Genomic DNA, 17,872 nt, shown 5'->3' on the forward strand with positions numbered 1-17,872 from the left:
AGCAGCAGCAGCAGCAGCACCTTGCTGACCAACCCTCTGTGCTTCCGCAGGACCGCCCACGCGAGAGCCAAAGCCGACGCAGCAGACCAGGCCGCGCTGGCCGCCCGCCAGGAGTGTGACATCGCGAGAGCTGTGGCCCGAGAGCTGTCGCCGGACTTCTACCAGCCAGGTGGGACCTGCGATGCTGTTGGTCGGGGGATGGGAGCAAGTAGGACCTGCAATGGGTGGGGGGCAAGTGGGAGCAGGTAGGACCTGCTGAGATAGGAGGGGGTGGGGGGCTAGGAATGTGGCCTCTGGTTTCCTTTCGCCTGCTTTTCTTTATAATCTGAAGATCTGTGCCCCCTGAATTTCAGCAGGACTACAGTAAAATTGGGAGCTTAGAGTAACACATGTCTGAAGTCTTGAGTGTTCGTGCTGGAGTTCTGGCTTGTTCTTCCCGAGTGCGTCTCCCTCGCCTTCTGCTCTCCCACCCAGAGCAGCAAACTTCCAACTGATAGCATAAGCAAGATGAGAATCTAAAAGAAGCATCCAAGAAATGGTGTTATGTGTCGGGGTCCATCACAGGTGCTAAAACAAATGCCTCAAAATCAGGCACCTGTAACAATCACATTAGCAAAGGAAAAACTAGAAGTACTGGGCTCATGTTTTTAATACACCTAAGGAATGTTGGGATGTAAAGAAACGCACCACTTAAAGACAGTTGCCTCTGCACAGACTAAGAGGAGAATGTGTGTCATGATAGAAAAATGAAAGGGACAACCACGCACACACAAAATCAACCCAGGTCATCTGCCTCTCAAACGTTGTACCGTAGCAGTAAGCAGATATTTACAGCAGGTTTAAATATTTAACTCACTCCTTAGAGCTTTCCTAGTAAACTGTTTCCATCCCTTTCTTTAATACAGGATGTTATAGGATTATGTTTAATATGTGTTATAGGAAAAGGTGGCAATTGCCATTTTATTGATTCTGCATTGTTGTAGAAACAACTTCCTGTTGATTGAAGGGATCAACAGGTTTCCAGGCAAAGAGACTAAAAGAAATGTTCTTAATTTCTAAGTATTGAAATTTATGTTTTCTTGGTGAAGAGTTTTTCCCCATTGGTTTCTGTTAATCAAGCTGGATAACTAGCACCCTGCACAACACGTGTGTCCAATACCTGTTTGGTTCCAGTGAGGGTGATAAAATACTGGAACCCACAGGGCATCCGTGTGACTACGTGAACAAGGTAAGTCACGGTGTACAGAAGAGCAAGCTTCCATGTAAAAGCTAGAAAATTGACTGTAACATGGCATGGGAGAATGAGAAAGAAAGGACAGGATTTTTCTTTTCTGTGAAGGGTGAAGACAGTAAAAGGCCATGTTAGCAAGACTCAGTTTTTATGAGAGCGCTTTGGGACAGGGCTGGGTTCGGGTGCAGAGTGATTGAGTTACTATAGAGTGACTAGTTCTGTATAGCTCAAGGGAGAAAACCAGTGGCAATGGATGTTTCTTTCATATGCGTCCTTTGTGTTGTGTTTTATTTTATTTGTGTCCCATCTCTGGGTCAACTGAAATCTTTTAATGCATACTTGTTTTATTAGGAAAGGGAAATTTTCCATTTTGGGGGTAGGAATAAACGCTTCTCTGGAAGTTCCCACATCCCTGGGCCTAAGGACCTTGGGAACTACTTGTTGTAGGGTGTGAGAGCTGAAGAGGGGGTTCAGCCACCCAGGAGGGACCCTCTTGTCCCTTTGCAGTAGTGATACTCTTGGGAGCAGCTGGGCAGTCGGGAGACAAAGCAGCTTCATGACGCAGCCCTAGCCTTGAGCTGCTGTGGAAGCAAACAAACTCACTATTGTCTGCAGATGGTAATTGCTCAGTTCTGTTGTTCACTCCGCTGGGGATGGGGTCCCTGAGATTGCCAGTTGGTGTTAACAGGAGGTAAATGATAGGGGAGGTCATCTCAATTTTTCAGACTAAAAGGTTTTTTAAAGCCTTTTGTGATGGGAAAGCATTTGAGGAGGGGGGAAAATGTGGGAAAATGCCATTCCACCCTTTCGTAGCTAAAACATCATCACACAAGCCAGTTGTCCCTCAGTAATAAATACATCAGAGTAGCATGAGATGACAAGGGGTCTATTTGAGACAGGAGCTAAGGGGGGACGGCAGCGATCCCCTTTGACCCACAGCCAGGACTACCTTCAGCAACTGTATAGAAAGCCTTTTCTGTACTGAGTATTATTGATCTTCTCAAGGGAGCATAACTCATGCTTTCCACTGTGTATTCTTCACAGGGTGATCAAATCAGATAGACATTTCTGAAAGAGCTTTCAAGTACTTTTTCTGAGTCAGACTGCGCGTTTCATTTACATATCCCAGATACAAATGTTTCCTTTGTTGGGAATGAATGTGTCGTGCATAGAAGTCGTTAACCCTTGGAAAAAAGGGTATCTGTCATAGCTAATATTTTGAACTTTTATGGTGAGTTACCTCTTTTCAGGAGTCGGCAGTATTTTCAGAAGTTTCCAGTCTTAATTCAATCTTATACTTTTTAGCTCAAATCTGTATTATTCTACAGTTCAATTAAAAACGACGGAAAAGGGACTTCCCTGGTGGTCCAGTGGTTAAGACTCTGTGCTCCCAATGCAGGGGGCCTGGGTTCAATCCTGGTCAAGGAACTAGATCCCACATCCCGCAACTAAGACCAGGCACAGGCAAATAAATGCACAGTAAAAACGGTGGCCATGTGGGATAGCTTAATCATTCAAAGGGCAGGGTTAGAACAGTACAAGGCATTCGAATAGATGTATCTGACCGTGTATGTAGGTAATTGCATTCGTGTGTGTAGTTGAATTCATGTATGTAGATAATTGCATTCACACACAGAAACCTAAATTGCCATGAGTAAGAGTGACGCAGTGAGTCACACCCCCAGAACTTAGAAGTAAGATTGCCCTCGGAGAATTAAATGGACATGAACTTGGGCGAACTCCGGGAGGTGGTTGAGGGACAGGGAGGCCTGGCGTGCTGCTGTCGATGGGGTAGCAAAGAGTCGGACACGACTTAGCAACTGAGTGTTAAAATAAGCCCACGAGACAGCACAGGAATGTATAAAATGATCATATGTGATAGGTAGTATGTCTGTAGTTCAGCAAGATTTCCTTGTGACCTGATTTAGTGTATTAGAACTTACTAAGACTTGGTCACCCAAAGTAGTATTAAAAAAAAGAGTCACAGAGGCAAAAATAGGCAGTGTCCATTCGAACACTATCCAGAGGAGAGCGAAGCTGCAGCCAGAACCTTGGAGTATTGTAGTTGCACTGGCAGGGACGTTTTGTTATGGGGAAGGACGCAGGGAGAGGTAGCCAGCGTGTATGGCTTTATTGGCAAGATCATCCGAGTGAGGAAATGGATGCAACAGGCGCGCTCAGCCTGATGCCATTGGATACTTGATTCATCTCATGCCTCTGTCTCGATTCCGCCGTCACCAGTAACCTTCTAATTTTGGTGAAGCTTCTCGTGGAGGTCTGCCAGTGGGGAGAGCGTGCCCTGGTGGCATCAGTGCTGGTCCCGGCCTTTGTGACATTTACCTCGCTCATTGTGAACTGATGAATCGCTCTTCTGGTGTCACATGTCAGTCTTGTGAGCTTCGGCGATGGGAGTCGGCCCTGAGGGGTGGCGCGGCTTCAAAGGGCTGATGAAATGGGCTTTCTGAGCCAGGAAAGCCGAGACAGGACTTGGGATGGTCAACGGAGGAGGTGGTGGGGAGCTGGACATGGCGAACGGTAATTGGGAAACTCTGTGTATGGCTCTTTTCCTCCCACTGTTTCAGTTTCCTTTCCATCAAGATGCCTTATTTTGTTTTTTATTTCAAGTGATGTTTATCAGTTGTGGGGGTGACTGGTCATGGATGGAAAAAGCGAATGTGACTACATTATGTAGACTATACTTATATAGCGTATATTATATATACATAGTATAGGTGACTATATTATGTAGAGCCCTCTTGGGAGGTGACCCAAGCAACAGCCTCACAAGCTTCGTCTTCCTGGGTTTAAGCATGTCTATTAGTTGACTTGGGCTGCTACAACAAAATACCATGGACATGGTGGCTTACACAACAGACATTTATTTTTCTTAGTTCTGGAAGCTGTAATTGCAAGATCTGGATGCTAACATGATTGGGTTCAGGTGATTCTTCCCGGCTGGCAGACAGCCTTTCCACAGTCCATGAACCTGGAGGACGAGAACTCTGGTGTCTCTTCCAGTTTTTATAAGAACATTAAGCCTGTGAGACTCATGAGAGTTTCCCCTCATGAGCTAAACTATCTCCCCAAGGCCCCACCACCAAGTAACATCACACTGGGGGTTAGGGCCTCAACATCTGAATTTGTGAGGGCAAGGAGACACAAGCGTTCAAGGTACAAGAGCATGTATGTTACACACATGTGCATAGAATGTGTTGATTACTTCAAGTGAAGTCTTTTGGTATAGGTTATTTTGAGGCAGTGTCAACTAAGCTCACACTTCTGGTATGAATTAGAAGTCCCAAGAATTGTCTATGCCTTGGAATAGGAAATGGTAACCCATTCCATATTCTTCTGCCTGTGGAATCCCACGGACAGAGGAGCCTGGCAGGCTACGATCCATGGGGTCACAAAGAGTCAGACACACTAACACACATTATTAATAAGTACTTTTTGTTAAGAAAAAAAAAAAGTTTCCTGGAATAGATAACTTCTAAACTCACTTTACAGACCCAAATTTTGGAATAACTTTTTTTCATAGAGAAAGGGAAATGGAATAATCTACTAGTTGATGAGAAATTAGTAATTCATGGGACTTCAGATTATTACCACCTGTGTATCCCACTGTATCCCATTCGACACACATGTGTACTGAGAGCCTGCCATGTGCACCACCCTGGCTGAGTGTCCTACGACTTGCAGACCGGAGTGCTGCTGTTCTGTTCTCAGAAGTTGCAGGACAGTACTGGATGGGACCCTAAAGTCCTTTGGAAAGTGTCATTCTTTCCACATAGTGATCTGCCATCAGTTGTATAATTTTTTTAAAACCTTTCAATCTGGTCTTCTTTTAGTGACTGACAGTCCCCATCAAAAATACCAAAATTCCATGTAATGACTTCTGATGTTGCTACAAAGCGTGTGCACTGCCCTGGGGGGGTCTTCGTGGTGCCCCCCACCATTTCACCGAGGCTCACCTATGAAGAACTAGCTGAACGCCCCGCTGTTTTCCATCTGCAGTATCTGTTCAGAGGCTTCATGCCAACTGTAACTCATAACCTCTCCGTGTGGGGGCCTGACATGTGCTCAACAACAATGTGTTGTTGTTTTGTGTTGTGTGGCACGTCAGTTAGCAGGTGACCTGACTTCTTCCCAGAAACATCCCTTAAGGACTCAGAAATACTGTCTGTAAAAACAGACCAAAATGCTGACTGCGGCAACTCTCAGCACTTGTCATCATTTCCTCCCTGGCGATATTCTGACCCATCTTTGTAGTGAGCCACTGCATCTGATCAGCTCTGTGGTGCTGGCATCGCGGCGTGGGCACATTACCACACAGAACAAGCACAGGCACACCATGCGCCCCCCAAGAAAACTGTCCAGGAAAAACTTCTGCCCTCCACAGTATGTTAGATATTTTGTTTTAAAAGCACTTAATCTTACTCTGGAAAATCTAAGTCTACACCCTCATTGAGCTGGCCCACCCCAGTTGACTATGCCATGTTGGAACCATTTCCAGCTGGATGCAGGTGAGGAAGGCTGGAGTTAGGTTGGCTCTGGTCAGCATACTTCTTGGCATACTGTTCAAATTTATTTTTTTGTGTGTGGAATCAGTCTTTTATTTCAAGGTCTCTCACCCTGGTGTCTTTTTTTCTCGTTTATTTTTAATTTTATATTATAGTTGATTAACAATGTATTAGTTTCAAGTGCACACCTAAGTGATTCAGTTAGACATATACATATGTCTAGTACTCTTGCCTGGAAAATCCCATGGACGCAGGAGCCTGGTAGGCTGCAGTCCATGGGGTCACTAAGAGTCGGACACGACTGAGCGACTTCACTTTCACTCTTTCATGCATTGGAGAAGGAAATGGCAACCCACTCCAGTGTTCTTGCCTTGAGAATCCCAGGGATGGGGGAGCCTGGTGGGCTGCCGTCTATGGGGTCGCACAGAGTTGGACACGACTGAAGAGACTTAGCAGCAGCAGCAGCATTCTTTTTCAGATTCTTTTTCCATGTAGGTTATTATAGAATATTGAGCAGAGTTCCCTGTGCTCTACAGGAATTCCTTGTTGGTTATCTATTTTAAATATAGCAGTGTGTACATGTCCATCCCAAACTTGCCATGCTTTTAAATGCCGGCTCTGAATACATTAGAGTTACCTGGAACATTTATTAAACCTCAAGATTTCTAGGCTTCAATTAATACTTACTAAATTCTCTGGGAATCGCACCCCACATGCCTCTGCTAGGCAGCTCATGGGGAACACTGCTTTGAAGTACGTTTATTCCCTCATTCAGCCAATTTTTAATGGGTAATAAAGCTGGGAGGTTGTGTGTGTGTGTGTGTGTGTGTTTAATCTGAAAGATGGTGCTAGTAAATTCTCTGAGCTCAACAGATTCTGAGTATCATCAGAAGCCCTGTAGATAAAACTGAATATGCCTGAAAACCATGTCTGAGAAGATGGGCACAAGTGAAAAATGCCTTTCTGAAAACATTTAAGATTAGAAGCAATGCACGAGAGGCCTACAGATCTAAAGGAGTTGGCTACACTGGTATTTAAGAGTTAATAAACATAGTAAATATGTTCAGTGGAATCCAGAATATAGCTTTGTAAGGCCATTAATACAGAATCCTCCAGGGGCCAGATCAGTCTCAGCTTGGCCTATTCACAATGGCATAAATTAAGAGGTAGGGGGAGATCCATTTACTCTTTACAAAGAGCATTTGAAACTAGGCTTTGTATTCAGGTATTATAGGTCTTTGTTCTTTTTCCAGATAACTAAAGCATATCACTTTTTTTAAAAAAATTCTTTTTCTGGGACCCACTATCACTGAATTGACTGAGTTTCCTCTCAAATAAACCACCTCTTGCCGCTGTTAGCATTTCAGCAGTCTCATCCTTTGCTGGCAGCTGTCACGTTGCTGGGACCTGTCAAAGCAGTTCCCATTTCAGCTTCTCATCTGCTTTCCGCAGTAGACACAGGTAAGACCAGTGGTTACCCAGATAAACCCTAAACTCTTAAGCATCGCAGTTCCAGTCTCACATTTTCAAATTGAAGCACGCGGGCTTTATGACATCTTTATTTCCTGTGGTTCAGTGACTCTCTCCTTCCAACTTTAAGAATGTATAACTAGCCACTTCTGCCAGAATCTATTTTGTTCCTGTTCTTTTTGGTGTGTGTATTTAAGTCAGACATTAGCTTTTCATATGCCTCAATCTTAAGATAGAAAGGTCTGCAAAAATAACTTTTGCACTTACCCCTTGGATTGAAGACATTGAAAGTACTCTGTAGTTTGTGTTTCAGAGTTAGGTGACTTTAAGGGGAAAATCATTGGCTTTAAGAGTCTTGCCTATTAATTACCTTTGCACGGAACACTTACTACCATGCCTAGATGGGTATTTCAGTCATGCTGTAAAATTGGATGGAAGTGAAGCACAGGTGAAACCAAAGTCTGATGAAATGTGGCGTTGAAGGGTGGGAGAAGATATGCCATCAGCATACTGCGGAGGACGTGTTGTGTAAAAATGAGTCTGCAGTAGATGAGGGACTTCTCTGTGAAAAACCAGGATAAATTCTCTTCATGGGTTTTTGAAAGTCAGGGCGAACCTGTTGAAAAACCTGTCCTTCCAGGGCTGCTGCTAATGCTGCTTTCTCTTGGTGGTAATGGTCTAGTCAGAGCCCCAAGGAAGGAGCTGGAAAGAAAAACGGCACCTTTTGAATAATTGCAGTTGCCTCTTTTTCTTCAGGCTTCCCTGATAGCTCAGCTGGTAGAGAATCCGTCTGCAGTGCAGAAGACCCTGGTTCAATTCCTGGGTCGGGAAGATTCACCTGGAGAGGGGATAGGATAGCCAAGCAAGATAACTTTCTCTGTGCCAAGAATTCATGCTGCCATATTTAGTGGATTTAAAAGAATATTGCCAATTCTTGTAAAGAGGGTGTTTAACCTTAAGTTTAGAAAGGAAATCTCGATTGTTGGCATATGATCTTGACCTGTTTGGGAAGTTTGACCTCTGAGTGGTGGCTTTATCTTCTGCAGGATGGACTGTGAGATAGAACTCTTATGCTTTTGTCCCTTAGTGCAACCTATAAATGTGGGCCCTTGGGAATTCTCACTTCTGGGCTTAATATATTACATGTTGCATGATATTTTATCTTAAGGATCCACAGGAGCTGTGTGACTTTGGGTTTTTCAGCTACTGCAGCTGTTTCCGTATCAGTAAAATCAGGATAATGCCCACTTGCTAGGATTTTGGTAAGGCTTAACACTTTGGAAAACACCTTGTATAATAAATGGCCATCTCACAATAAATACCTGTGAGTCTGCTAGTTTCACATATTCATGATGCTAAGCGAAATAAGTCAGAGAAAGACAAATGCTATCCCTTATATGTCAAATTATTTTATTCCCACATATAAGGGATAACATATGGTATTTGTCTTTCTCTGACTTATTCCACTTAGCATCATGCCCTCCAAGTCCATCCATGTGGCCATAAATGGCAAAATTTCATTAGTCTGTCAGTTTTGGGTGTCTAAACCTCTCCTTTATCCATTCATCTGTTGATGGAAGTAGTATGCATTTTTAACAATCACAGATAATTGTCTTTCAGCCCCGCCTGGGGTGAGGGCTGGGCATGGAGGCAGGAAGGAAAGTGATAGAGGCAATGCTCTGGGATTGACAAGAGCTAGTCAGTTCCTATAAGCAAGTTGATGGGTGAGTTCTCCTTTGGATACTCCAGAGATGATACAGTCAGCTACCTCGCATTTGCAGAGAAGAGGGCCAGTTGGACTGGGTGACCTTGATTTGATTTCCTTTGATGAGAAATGGTGGCTGGGTGAAGTGGTGGCCAAAGGCTGTACAGGGGAGGCTACTGGGGAAGGGCAGAGTGCCTGGGCCTTGGAGCACATCTGAGGTCTGCAGAGACTCCCTTCTCTGGATGCTGGCCTCCTGAAGCGCTCACAGCTGGTGGGACAGTCTTGTAGTACAAGTTCTCCTTACTCTCCCCCAAACCTGCCCATAAAATAACAATGCACCAGGGTCCCTTTTTAAAAACATGATTCGTTATAAAAATAACATGTGATTGTTAAACAATTCTAAAGTACTCAGAAAAAAAGTCTTGAGACTAGACTGCAGAGCCAAGGACAGCTGGCTTGTCTTAACTCGGATGCCTGCAGAAACGCGGCCGATGCAAAGCCAGACTCTGAAGGGCCTCTGAGTAAGTTATCCTGTGAAGTGTAACCTACACTGCAGTGTTTGTTTCTAACTGGGCGGTTTAAATGCTCCTTTAATGAAGGGTCATTAAAAAATAGGTTATTTGCATGTTCTCCTCCTCCAATGTAGATGATTTTTTAAAACATTCTTTTTAATATATTTAAGTGTTCTAATATATTAAATATTAAGCATACAAGTCAGTTTATTTTTGTATATGAGCATATACTTTGTATTTTGGTTATACCATGTAATTTGAACATGCAGATTAATTATGGTGCTGTCAGCAGTGCTCCATCCATATGAATTCTGCCTCCCTGTTCTGCCAGCAGGAGGAAGGGAAATCAGGACTGTTTCACTTTTATTACTATCAAAATAGTGTAAATTAATGGTACATACGTGCGTGTGCGTGCTAAGTAGTGTCCGAATCTGTGCGGCCCTGTGGACCATAGCCTGCCAGGCTCCTCTGTCCATGGGATTCTCCAGGCAAGTACGTAATCACCTTAATCTTTCTCCCAGGGCATGAAACATCCTTGTGCTTAGTCAAAGCCTTATAAATATATTTTAGAGAAAAAGAGGAAAGGCTAAGTTGATTTAGCAAATATTTATATGTTTGTAGCCATGAGAGGAATAAGCCTTTATGCCTTATTTTTATCACCTCCCCTTCTGTTGTCCACTTTCTCCCCAGGCCCAGATTACATCAAACAGAGATTTCAGGAAGGTGTAGATGCTAAAGAAAATCCCGAAGACAAGGTCCCGGAAAAGCCCCCCACACCAAAGGAATCGCCTCACTTCTACCGCAAAGGCACCACACCCCCAGAGTCTCCTGAGCCAAGTCCCAGACAAGGCCGCTCTCCCTCCCCAAAGCCCGCAAGGAAGCAGAACCCCAGTTCAGGGGCGAGACTCAACCAGGACAGACGCAGCGCGGCTGAGGAGAAGGTGACAGCCGCCGTCAACAAGCCCTTGACCTCCAAGGCCCCCCCCAAGGAGGTGGGGGCGGTCGTGCCCTCCTCCAAGTACTCTGGCCGCCACCACATCCCCAACCCCAGTAACGGGGAGCTGCACTCTCAGTACCACGGCTACTACGTGAAACTGAACGCCCCCCAGCACCCTCCGGAGGACACAGAGGAGGAGGGGTCGAGCCAGTCTTCCTTGGCACTGGTGCACAAGCCGTCACCCAACAAGTGGAGTCCCCCTAAATCTGTGACAAAACCAGTTGCCAAAGAAAGCAAAGCTGAGCCAAAAGCTAAGAAGTCTGAACTTGCTATACCAAAGAACCCAGCGAGCAACGATGCGCGCCCTGCTTTGGAAAAAGAAGCCAATTCAGTAAGTTGTACGAGATGTGGTTCCCTGTCCCTCTGCTCCTCTGGGTTCTTCTGGGTGACATCAGGGGAGATTGATGCCTTGATGACAATAAGGAGCCCAGGGCTGTGAAGGGTAGCGTTTATTAGTACCAGTAGCCTAGCCACCAGGGGCTCTCCAGGCAGCATTCGCGACCTTCCTCAGGCTTCCTACAGGTGGGCTCACGTGACCACCTTGTCCCAGCTCCACTTTCACAAGCCTTTACCAGCACATGGTGGTAAGCTTCATGGGAGCTGTCTTATTAGCTCCAGCTGTGGTAACAAAAAACTATACCTTGAACTGGGTGGTTTAAAAAGGAAACGCTTATTTCTCACAGTTCTGGAGGCTGAGTGGTACCAAGATCAAGGCACCAGCAGATCTGAGGTCTGGTGAGAACCCACTGCCTGGTCCATGGACCACAGGCCACTTTCTCCCTGAGTCCTCACAGGGCTAAGAAAGAGGAAACTAATACCGTCAAAGGGCTCCAACCTCATGACCTGATCACCTCCCAAAGGTCCATCCTCCAGGGCTTAGAGCTTCATTGTGTGAATTTGGGGGCAGGGGACACAAACGGGCAGCCTGTAACAGCAGCTGACTGCTGGGGCTGGGAAGGAATCATGGGCCTTGGCCCAGAGGCCGGCTGTCGTGCTCTAACCAGGAGAGTTCCACTGCTGTTCGCTACGTTCTTAACTTGCCTTTAGACTCCACCCCCACAACAGTCAGCATCTTTCGACAAAACATCTTTTCTGGCTACTATTGTGAATTATTCTCATAAATGTTTAGTTTGGATTTTATTTAATAGCCAGGCTTTTCAGAACTACTGCTTTCCCGTATAAGAAGTGAAAATTTTCAATTGGTTAAGAAAGTTACTTTGGTTTTCTAATTCCTCAGAGTATAAATCTTCCTAAAATTTCAGTTTTCTCGTAGATGCTGGTTTTATTATGAGTCTTTACCATTTTTATTATTCAACCAGAAAGCTCTCATTGATATTCAGTAAGATTTAAAAGTCTGTTAAATTGTTCACCTGGTTATATGGCTTTGGAAAAGATTGTAATTTAGGGAAAAAGCCACAGTTGACCCAGTATTGACTAGTAATTTCTGAGACATATTTGCATAAAGGCGTAGATTAATATTTTGGCCAATAGGAATATAACCATCAGTTTACTTTTGTCTGTCAGTCTGCTCATAGGGTTAACATTGAAATTCATTTTTCAACTAACTTTTACGTTTGAAATTTCTTGGGTTTATTTTGCTAATATCTATTAACATGGGTTCCCACCTTCTTTAAATTCTCACCTTTTTAATTATCTAAATATAAATTAATCAAATTAACATGATTAACTTTCCAAGAGTCAAGCTTTTATATAGATACGTGGTTTTCAAAACAGTAACTTTGAGACTCACTGTTTAGTAAGCATTTTTTTAACATTGATATATCAGTATCTTGATACTAAATATGTGTTAATGTTATCACTACTGAATTTGTTAAATGTGATAACTTCTCTTTTGGCTTTCAGCATTTATCCATAGGGTTAGTCAAGCTTCCCATATAAATTGGTATTAGTTTGCTTGATTTACAAGAGGAAAATTCAGACAATACAAGGCTATATCGTTTATACCTTTTGGGTACCCGTTAGTGGGGTTCAGTTGATTTTCAGAACTCCCTAAGGGAAAGTACATGCCCCAGTGTCCCTTAGGTGAGTTACCTAGTTCTTACCTGTAATAAACTGATTGGTATGTTTGGTGAATTGGCGCCTTGTTTAGAAACAGCATCTGTTTCATGGATATGCAGAACATTCGGAGTCTAGGAGTCAGCCAAGCATCTTGCAGCTCTGCAGGCTGGTCTCTAGGGTTCCCTTGGACACCCCAGGATAGGAGGCGGCCAGCAGCTCTGTACCTCTGTTAGGAGCTGGAAGTCAGGGCTGAATTGGCGCCTGCTTGTGTATGGAGAAGGAAATGGCAGCCCACTCCAGTATTCTTGCTTGGAGCATCCCATGGACGGAGGAGCTTGGTGGGCTACAGTCCACGGGTCGCAAAGAGTCGGACACGACTTCACTTTCACTTTCGCTTTCTGAAGAGTTTTAACAATTTAACAAGAGATTTAACAATTAACCTTCCCTTCCTTGATAACAGAAAGCTGCCTTTCACACCCCTGATAACTATTTTCTTCACAAGGAGTTAGGATAGTGACAGAATCATCCTAAAGGTAGTCAGTGAATGACCTTTAAAACAAAAGAGGTCTACATAACAATTTTGAAATTAAGACAGTGTTTTAAGTTAGAAGTTTACAAATAACAACTTGGAAACTCATAGAAACATTCACACTAAAGCAGACATTAGAGGGGAAACCAGACTGAGTTCCTCTTTGTGAAACAGTGTGAGAGGTCCACTTTGAGTCAGAATCACCAAACAATTTGCAGAATTGTAGTCAGCCAACTTACTGAGTGTGTAGGCTACTAGCTAAGGGTGTGGCCTCTTATGCCAGACCATAGGTTCAAATCCCAGCTGTGTTACTTACCAGCTCTTTGACTTTTAGGCAAGTTTCTTAACCTGCTCTGTGACTTAGTTTCTTCATCTGTACCTATATCAAACATTGTGAAGATTAATATCAGTGGTTGTGAGTTGATACTTGTAAAGGTCTTAGTTCCTCGCATAGGGTAGGTATTCAGAAAGCACTGACTATTATTAAGTTCACCTCAATACTAGTTGGAGCATAAACAGTTCATAAATATTTTCCAGTAGATTTTGATCCATCCTCAGGATCACCCTGGGTATTGATTCCTAGAAATAGAATCTTCAGGGACACAGGCTAACACTTGGGAGAAGGGAAGCCACAACAAGGATTACTTAACAACCTTCCTCCAGTCTGTGACTCCTGTCCCAGGAAAGTACATTCTATGTGATGCCAAGATTTTTGTTGGATTTTTGCAATATGGCAACTTGGGTAGAAGGCAGTAAGGAGATATCTTGAGAACCTTATGATCAAAGAGACTAGTGAGGGGTCTTCTAGTTAGGAGACTCAACTCCTGAGAACCCACACTTTTCTCTTAGCAGTTACACTGATCAGCTTCCAAGTTTAAGATTTACCCAACCTTTCTTCTGAATTGTTATAAAACCTAAGGCAGCCATGTCAAATCAGGTCTGAATCATACACACACACACACACACGAGTAAACACATATAATTAACTTTTGCTCTTTTCATGTTTTTGGAAAAGCTTGAAGTTTAGCAAATTGTACTAACTCTTCAGAAAATTCTTCATAATTTTAAATGAGTGATAGTCTCTGGAAGAAAAAAATTCTTGAGTTAGAATTTCTTTCCATAGTTTGACTTCCTGCACTTTAGTTTCTAACTGCCTGAAAGTTTCTTCTAATCAAGACTTGTACTCTGCCCTGCCCCAACAGCTTCTTGTATTACACCTGTCTCAGTCAGTCTTCAAAAGCAAGACTGACTTTTTCTTTTTGCTATTTTAAGCTACAACTGGCCACTGCAGTCATGTTTATGAGACTTCACCTTAAAGCTTTCCACTCTGTACCCAGCCCAGGTGTCTGATGAGCACAGAGGTCATGTGTTGATATCCACCTGTTAAACATAGCGTCCCAGAATTTTTTTTTTTTTACCTGGCTGTTTGAGCCTTCTATTGCCAGTTTACTCTTATCTCTGAGTCATCTTTAAAAATAGCTTTATAAGTAGATCTATACTGGTAGGATAAATGTATGTGTATATTAGAATATATATGGGAGAAATACTTATTCAGTAAAAATTATGTCTGTATAAATATACACAAACCCAAAATACTAACCAATTCAAAAAGTTAGATAAATTCATGGAGCCTTTTAAGGACTCATAGAGTGGGAGTGAAAGGTCCAGGAACACCTTTACTGAAGGTACTTTCTCTATCATTCTGCTTTCTCAGGGTCCCCTGTAAGTCACTGGACTTTGCATCATATTGGTTTGACGTTACTTTCCCTTGTCTTCTTTCATTATCACTCACTGTCTTGAGGAATTATGAAATGAAATCCACTAATCCAAAAGAGTTGAAAGAATCCCAGAATTCTTAACACATTCCTAAGAAAATCTAAACACATTCAGTGAGCAAAGTCTGTTCAGTATGTATATTAATAGCATTTCCGTAATCTCTGGCCTGACTAATAACGTTGAAAGATCATCAATTATTTTCTGAGTTCTAAGAGTTTCCCTACATTATTTATGTGTTCTAAGTTAGCCATAATTGAGGAGTTACATAGGTTAGTACTCTCCTATTAATTTAGAACACAACTATTCTAAAAGACGCATTGGTCATTATCTGATGTTTTTCTGATACTATAGGATACCGATGAAAATGCCATTTTAAAGAAGTTGATGGTAAATTATTTTTAAACTAAGGCCTGTGACTTTAATAGAGATGAAGAACATGTAGTTCTGAAGTGAACAAACCAAAGTTGTTTAATCTCAGTTCTAATTTATTCAAACTGGCTGAGTAACCTTGGGCAAGATACTTACCTTTTTGGATTACACTGTGAAGAATTATTTTCCTCCCCTTTACTTGGAGTTTAGGAACTAGGCTTTTTCTTCTAAGAATCCCTCCATAACACCCATTTTTATTCCTCCTCTCTGTCACCCTGATTTTATGAATCACCCTGTTCTTCGTTTAATACAGTGAATATATCCGTTCAGCCACCACATGTATAGGACTTGGAAAAGTGGAAGGTGGGTTCTCATTAAAGACTGGTTGTCTGGATGAACTGGACAGCCCTTATGTGTGGGTACACAGTGGTGAACGAGGAGGACCCCTGTGGGACTCAGTCTAGGGGAAAAGATGGCAGTTAACAAGAACGGACAGTAGTGTGAAGTGTTAGGACACAGAAAGAGGAGGCACTCTGACCTCTACCAGGGAGAATGTGGCCTTATCCAGAAAGGAGGCCTCCATGAAGGACACGGGACTAAAGCCCTGGACCCCGTGAGATGAGCACTAACCAATGGCAGTTCCAGCCTCCCTTAATCACTCACCACCCCCAACAAATCACATCATTACAGCATCTGAAGACTGACACAGTCTCACCGTAGGATAATCAACTATAGTACAACTGTTTCCTCGTCCGTAAAATGAGAATAAAACTACCTACCCCACCTCCCTTATAAGGCAAGTTTTAGAGCACTTTTAATGCTGTTTAAGAATTAGACACTATTTTAATAGTTAACACCAAGAATGCCTCTTTATAGTAAAGATAGCAAAACACAACCAGATCTAAACAGATGGGTCATACAACGGTTTTGTTTTGTATTTTAAAAAAAAGTAAATTTGGGGCACTTTAGACTGTGTGGTATTTATTATAGTGGTACTTACAAAATACGATTCTGTGATTTGTTAAAATATAACTTGGTTTCTGAAATGCTGTGGCTGTAAGCAGAGAAATTAAAAATTAGATCTTGCACAGTAATTTACGAAAGGGTTCAATTTCCCACTTGTAGTTTTTACCTTAAGGAAAGGATGGTATCCAAAAAGAAGACCAGGAAAAAGAAGAGTCAAAGAACCTCCTCCTGAGTTTTTCCTGAACTTTCCCGGAGCAGCCTCACCATCCTTCAGATTTCACTCTCCTGTTCCCAGCTGCCTTGATGAGGAAATGATTTCTTCCTAGTCCAAATTACACCCTACCTAACAAAAATACATCTCTAATTCCCATCAGTTTTAAACCCATTATGGTGAGCTGTGTCTCACCCAGACTGTTGCCTAGTGTTTTAAGGTATTTTAAAATACTGTTTAATCAGTATTAGATTCATTTTTGTATGAAAGTTCAGAGATGACTCCATCTAAATACAGCATAGCTGTTTTTAGTTTATACCTTTTAGAACTGTTGTCATTATTCATGCTTTATTTACTGCAACTGTGTTGTTGTTGTTCACACACTAAGCTATGTCCAATTCTTTGCAACCCCTTTGGATGACAGCATGCCAGGCTTCCTTGTGCTTCACTGTCCATTGGAGTTTGCTCAGACTCATGTCCATTGATTTAGTGCTGCTATCTAACCATCTCATCCTCTCCCAGCCTCTTTTCCTCCTGCCCTCAATCTTTGCCAACATGAGGGCCTTTTCTAATGAGTCAGCTCTTCACATCAGGTGGCCAAAGTATTGAAACTTCAACATCAGTCCTTCCAATGAATATTCAGGGCTGATTTCCTTTAGGATTGACTGGTTGATCTCCTTGCTGTCCAAGGGACTCTCAAGAGTCTTCTCCAGCACCACAGTTTGAAAGCATCAATTCTTAGGCACTCAGCCTTCCTTATGGTCCAACTCAACACCTGTACATGACTACTAGGAAAACCGTGGCTTTGACCATATGGACCTGCAACTGTGTTGTGTCTTTTCAAGTATTTTTGGTAATTGGTTTTGTGAGCTAATTTAACTATTGCTATTAACTTGGGAAGGTGACACTTAGAATTTTCTGTTTTGTTCTGTTTGATTTCCAGGGCCCTAATTCAATCATGATCATCCTCGTCATGCTGTTGAATATCGGGTTGGCCATTCTTTTTGTTCACTTTCTAACTTGATTGGAATTAGGAAAGGTAAGAATAGCCTTAATTTCTATATAAAATCACAATCTGTCACATTCTTTTCCCCTATTCAGATTTACATTTTTTTAAACAACCGTGCATTGTCCTTCAATTTAATTTTGGCTGCGCCTGAATATGATTCAACATAGTTACTTAATGATATCACTGTTTTGACCCTTCGGTGAAGTCATGACAACTAGTGGTGTGAGCCCACGGTCCTCTGCAGTGGTGTCATCAGCCCTTTAAATGGCACACTCCAGGCAGACTCAGACACAGGGAAGGAGGCTTGGAATTAGGATGGGCTCACGAGAGAGAGAAAGATGGAAAATTCAACCGGAGGACCTGTCCAGTCCCCCTGGGAAGGCGTTGTGGCTATGGGGTCCTCTGGGAGCTGAAGCAGGCAACCATGTTGGAGAGCAAAACTTAATAATCATTCTTTTTTAACATCTGCTGAAGCAGCCCCATCCGGCGAAGTTCTTGGCATTGGCTACTCCATCTGTCCTAGCAGAGTGTGACTAAACTGGAGATGTATGGAGCTGT

At 42.9% G+C, this 17,872-nt stretch overlaps 1 protein-coding gene across 1 annotated transcript in view; it reads left to right on the plus strand.

Annotated features, from left to right (window-relative positions):
* JPH1 (junctophilin 1) overlaps positions 1 to 17,865 on the plus strand; it is a gene marked incomplete at its 5' end in the record, with an annotated part of 91,705 nt that extends 73,840 nt beyond the window's left edge. The window contains 3 exons of the mRNA XM_010846976.1: positions 51 to 169; positions 10,129 to 10,766; positions 17,249 to 17,865. Coding sequence (XP_010845278.1) covers positions 51 to 169; positions 10,129 to 10,766; positions 17,249 to 17,329 — 838 coding nt within the window. The remainder of the gene's footprint in view (positions 1 to 50; positions 170 to 10,128; positions 10,767 to 17,248) is intronic.
* Positions 17,866 to 17,872: the final 7 nt, after the last annotated feature.

This window comes from Bison bison, unplaced genomic scaffold (assembly GCF_000754665.1).
Source record: "Bison bison bison isolate TAMUID 2011002044 unplaced genomic scaffold, Bison_UMD1.0 scf7180017864241, whole genome shotgun sequence".
NCBI lineage: Eukaryota > Metazoa > Chordata > Mammalia > Artiodactyla > Bovidae > Bison > Bison bison.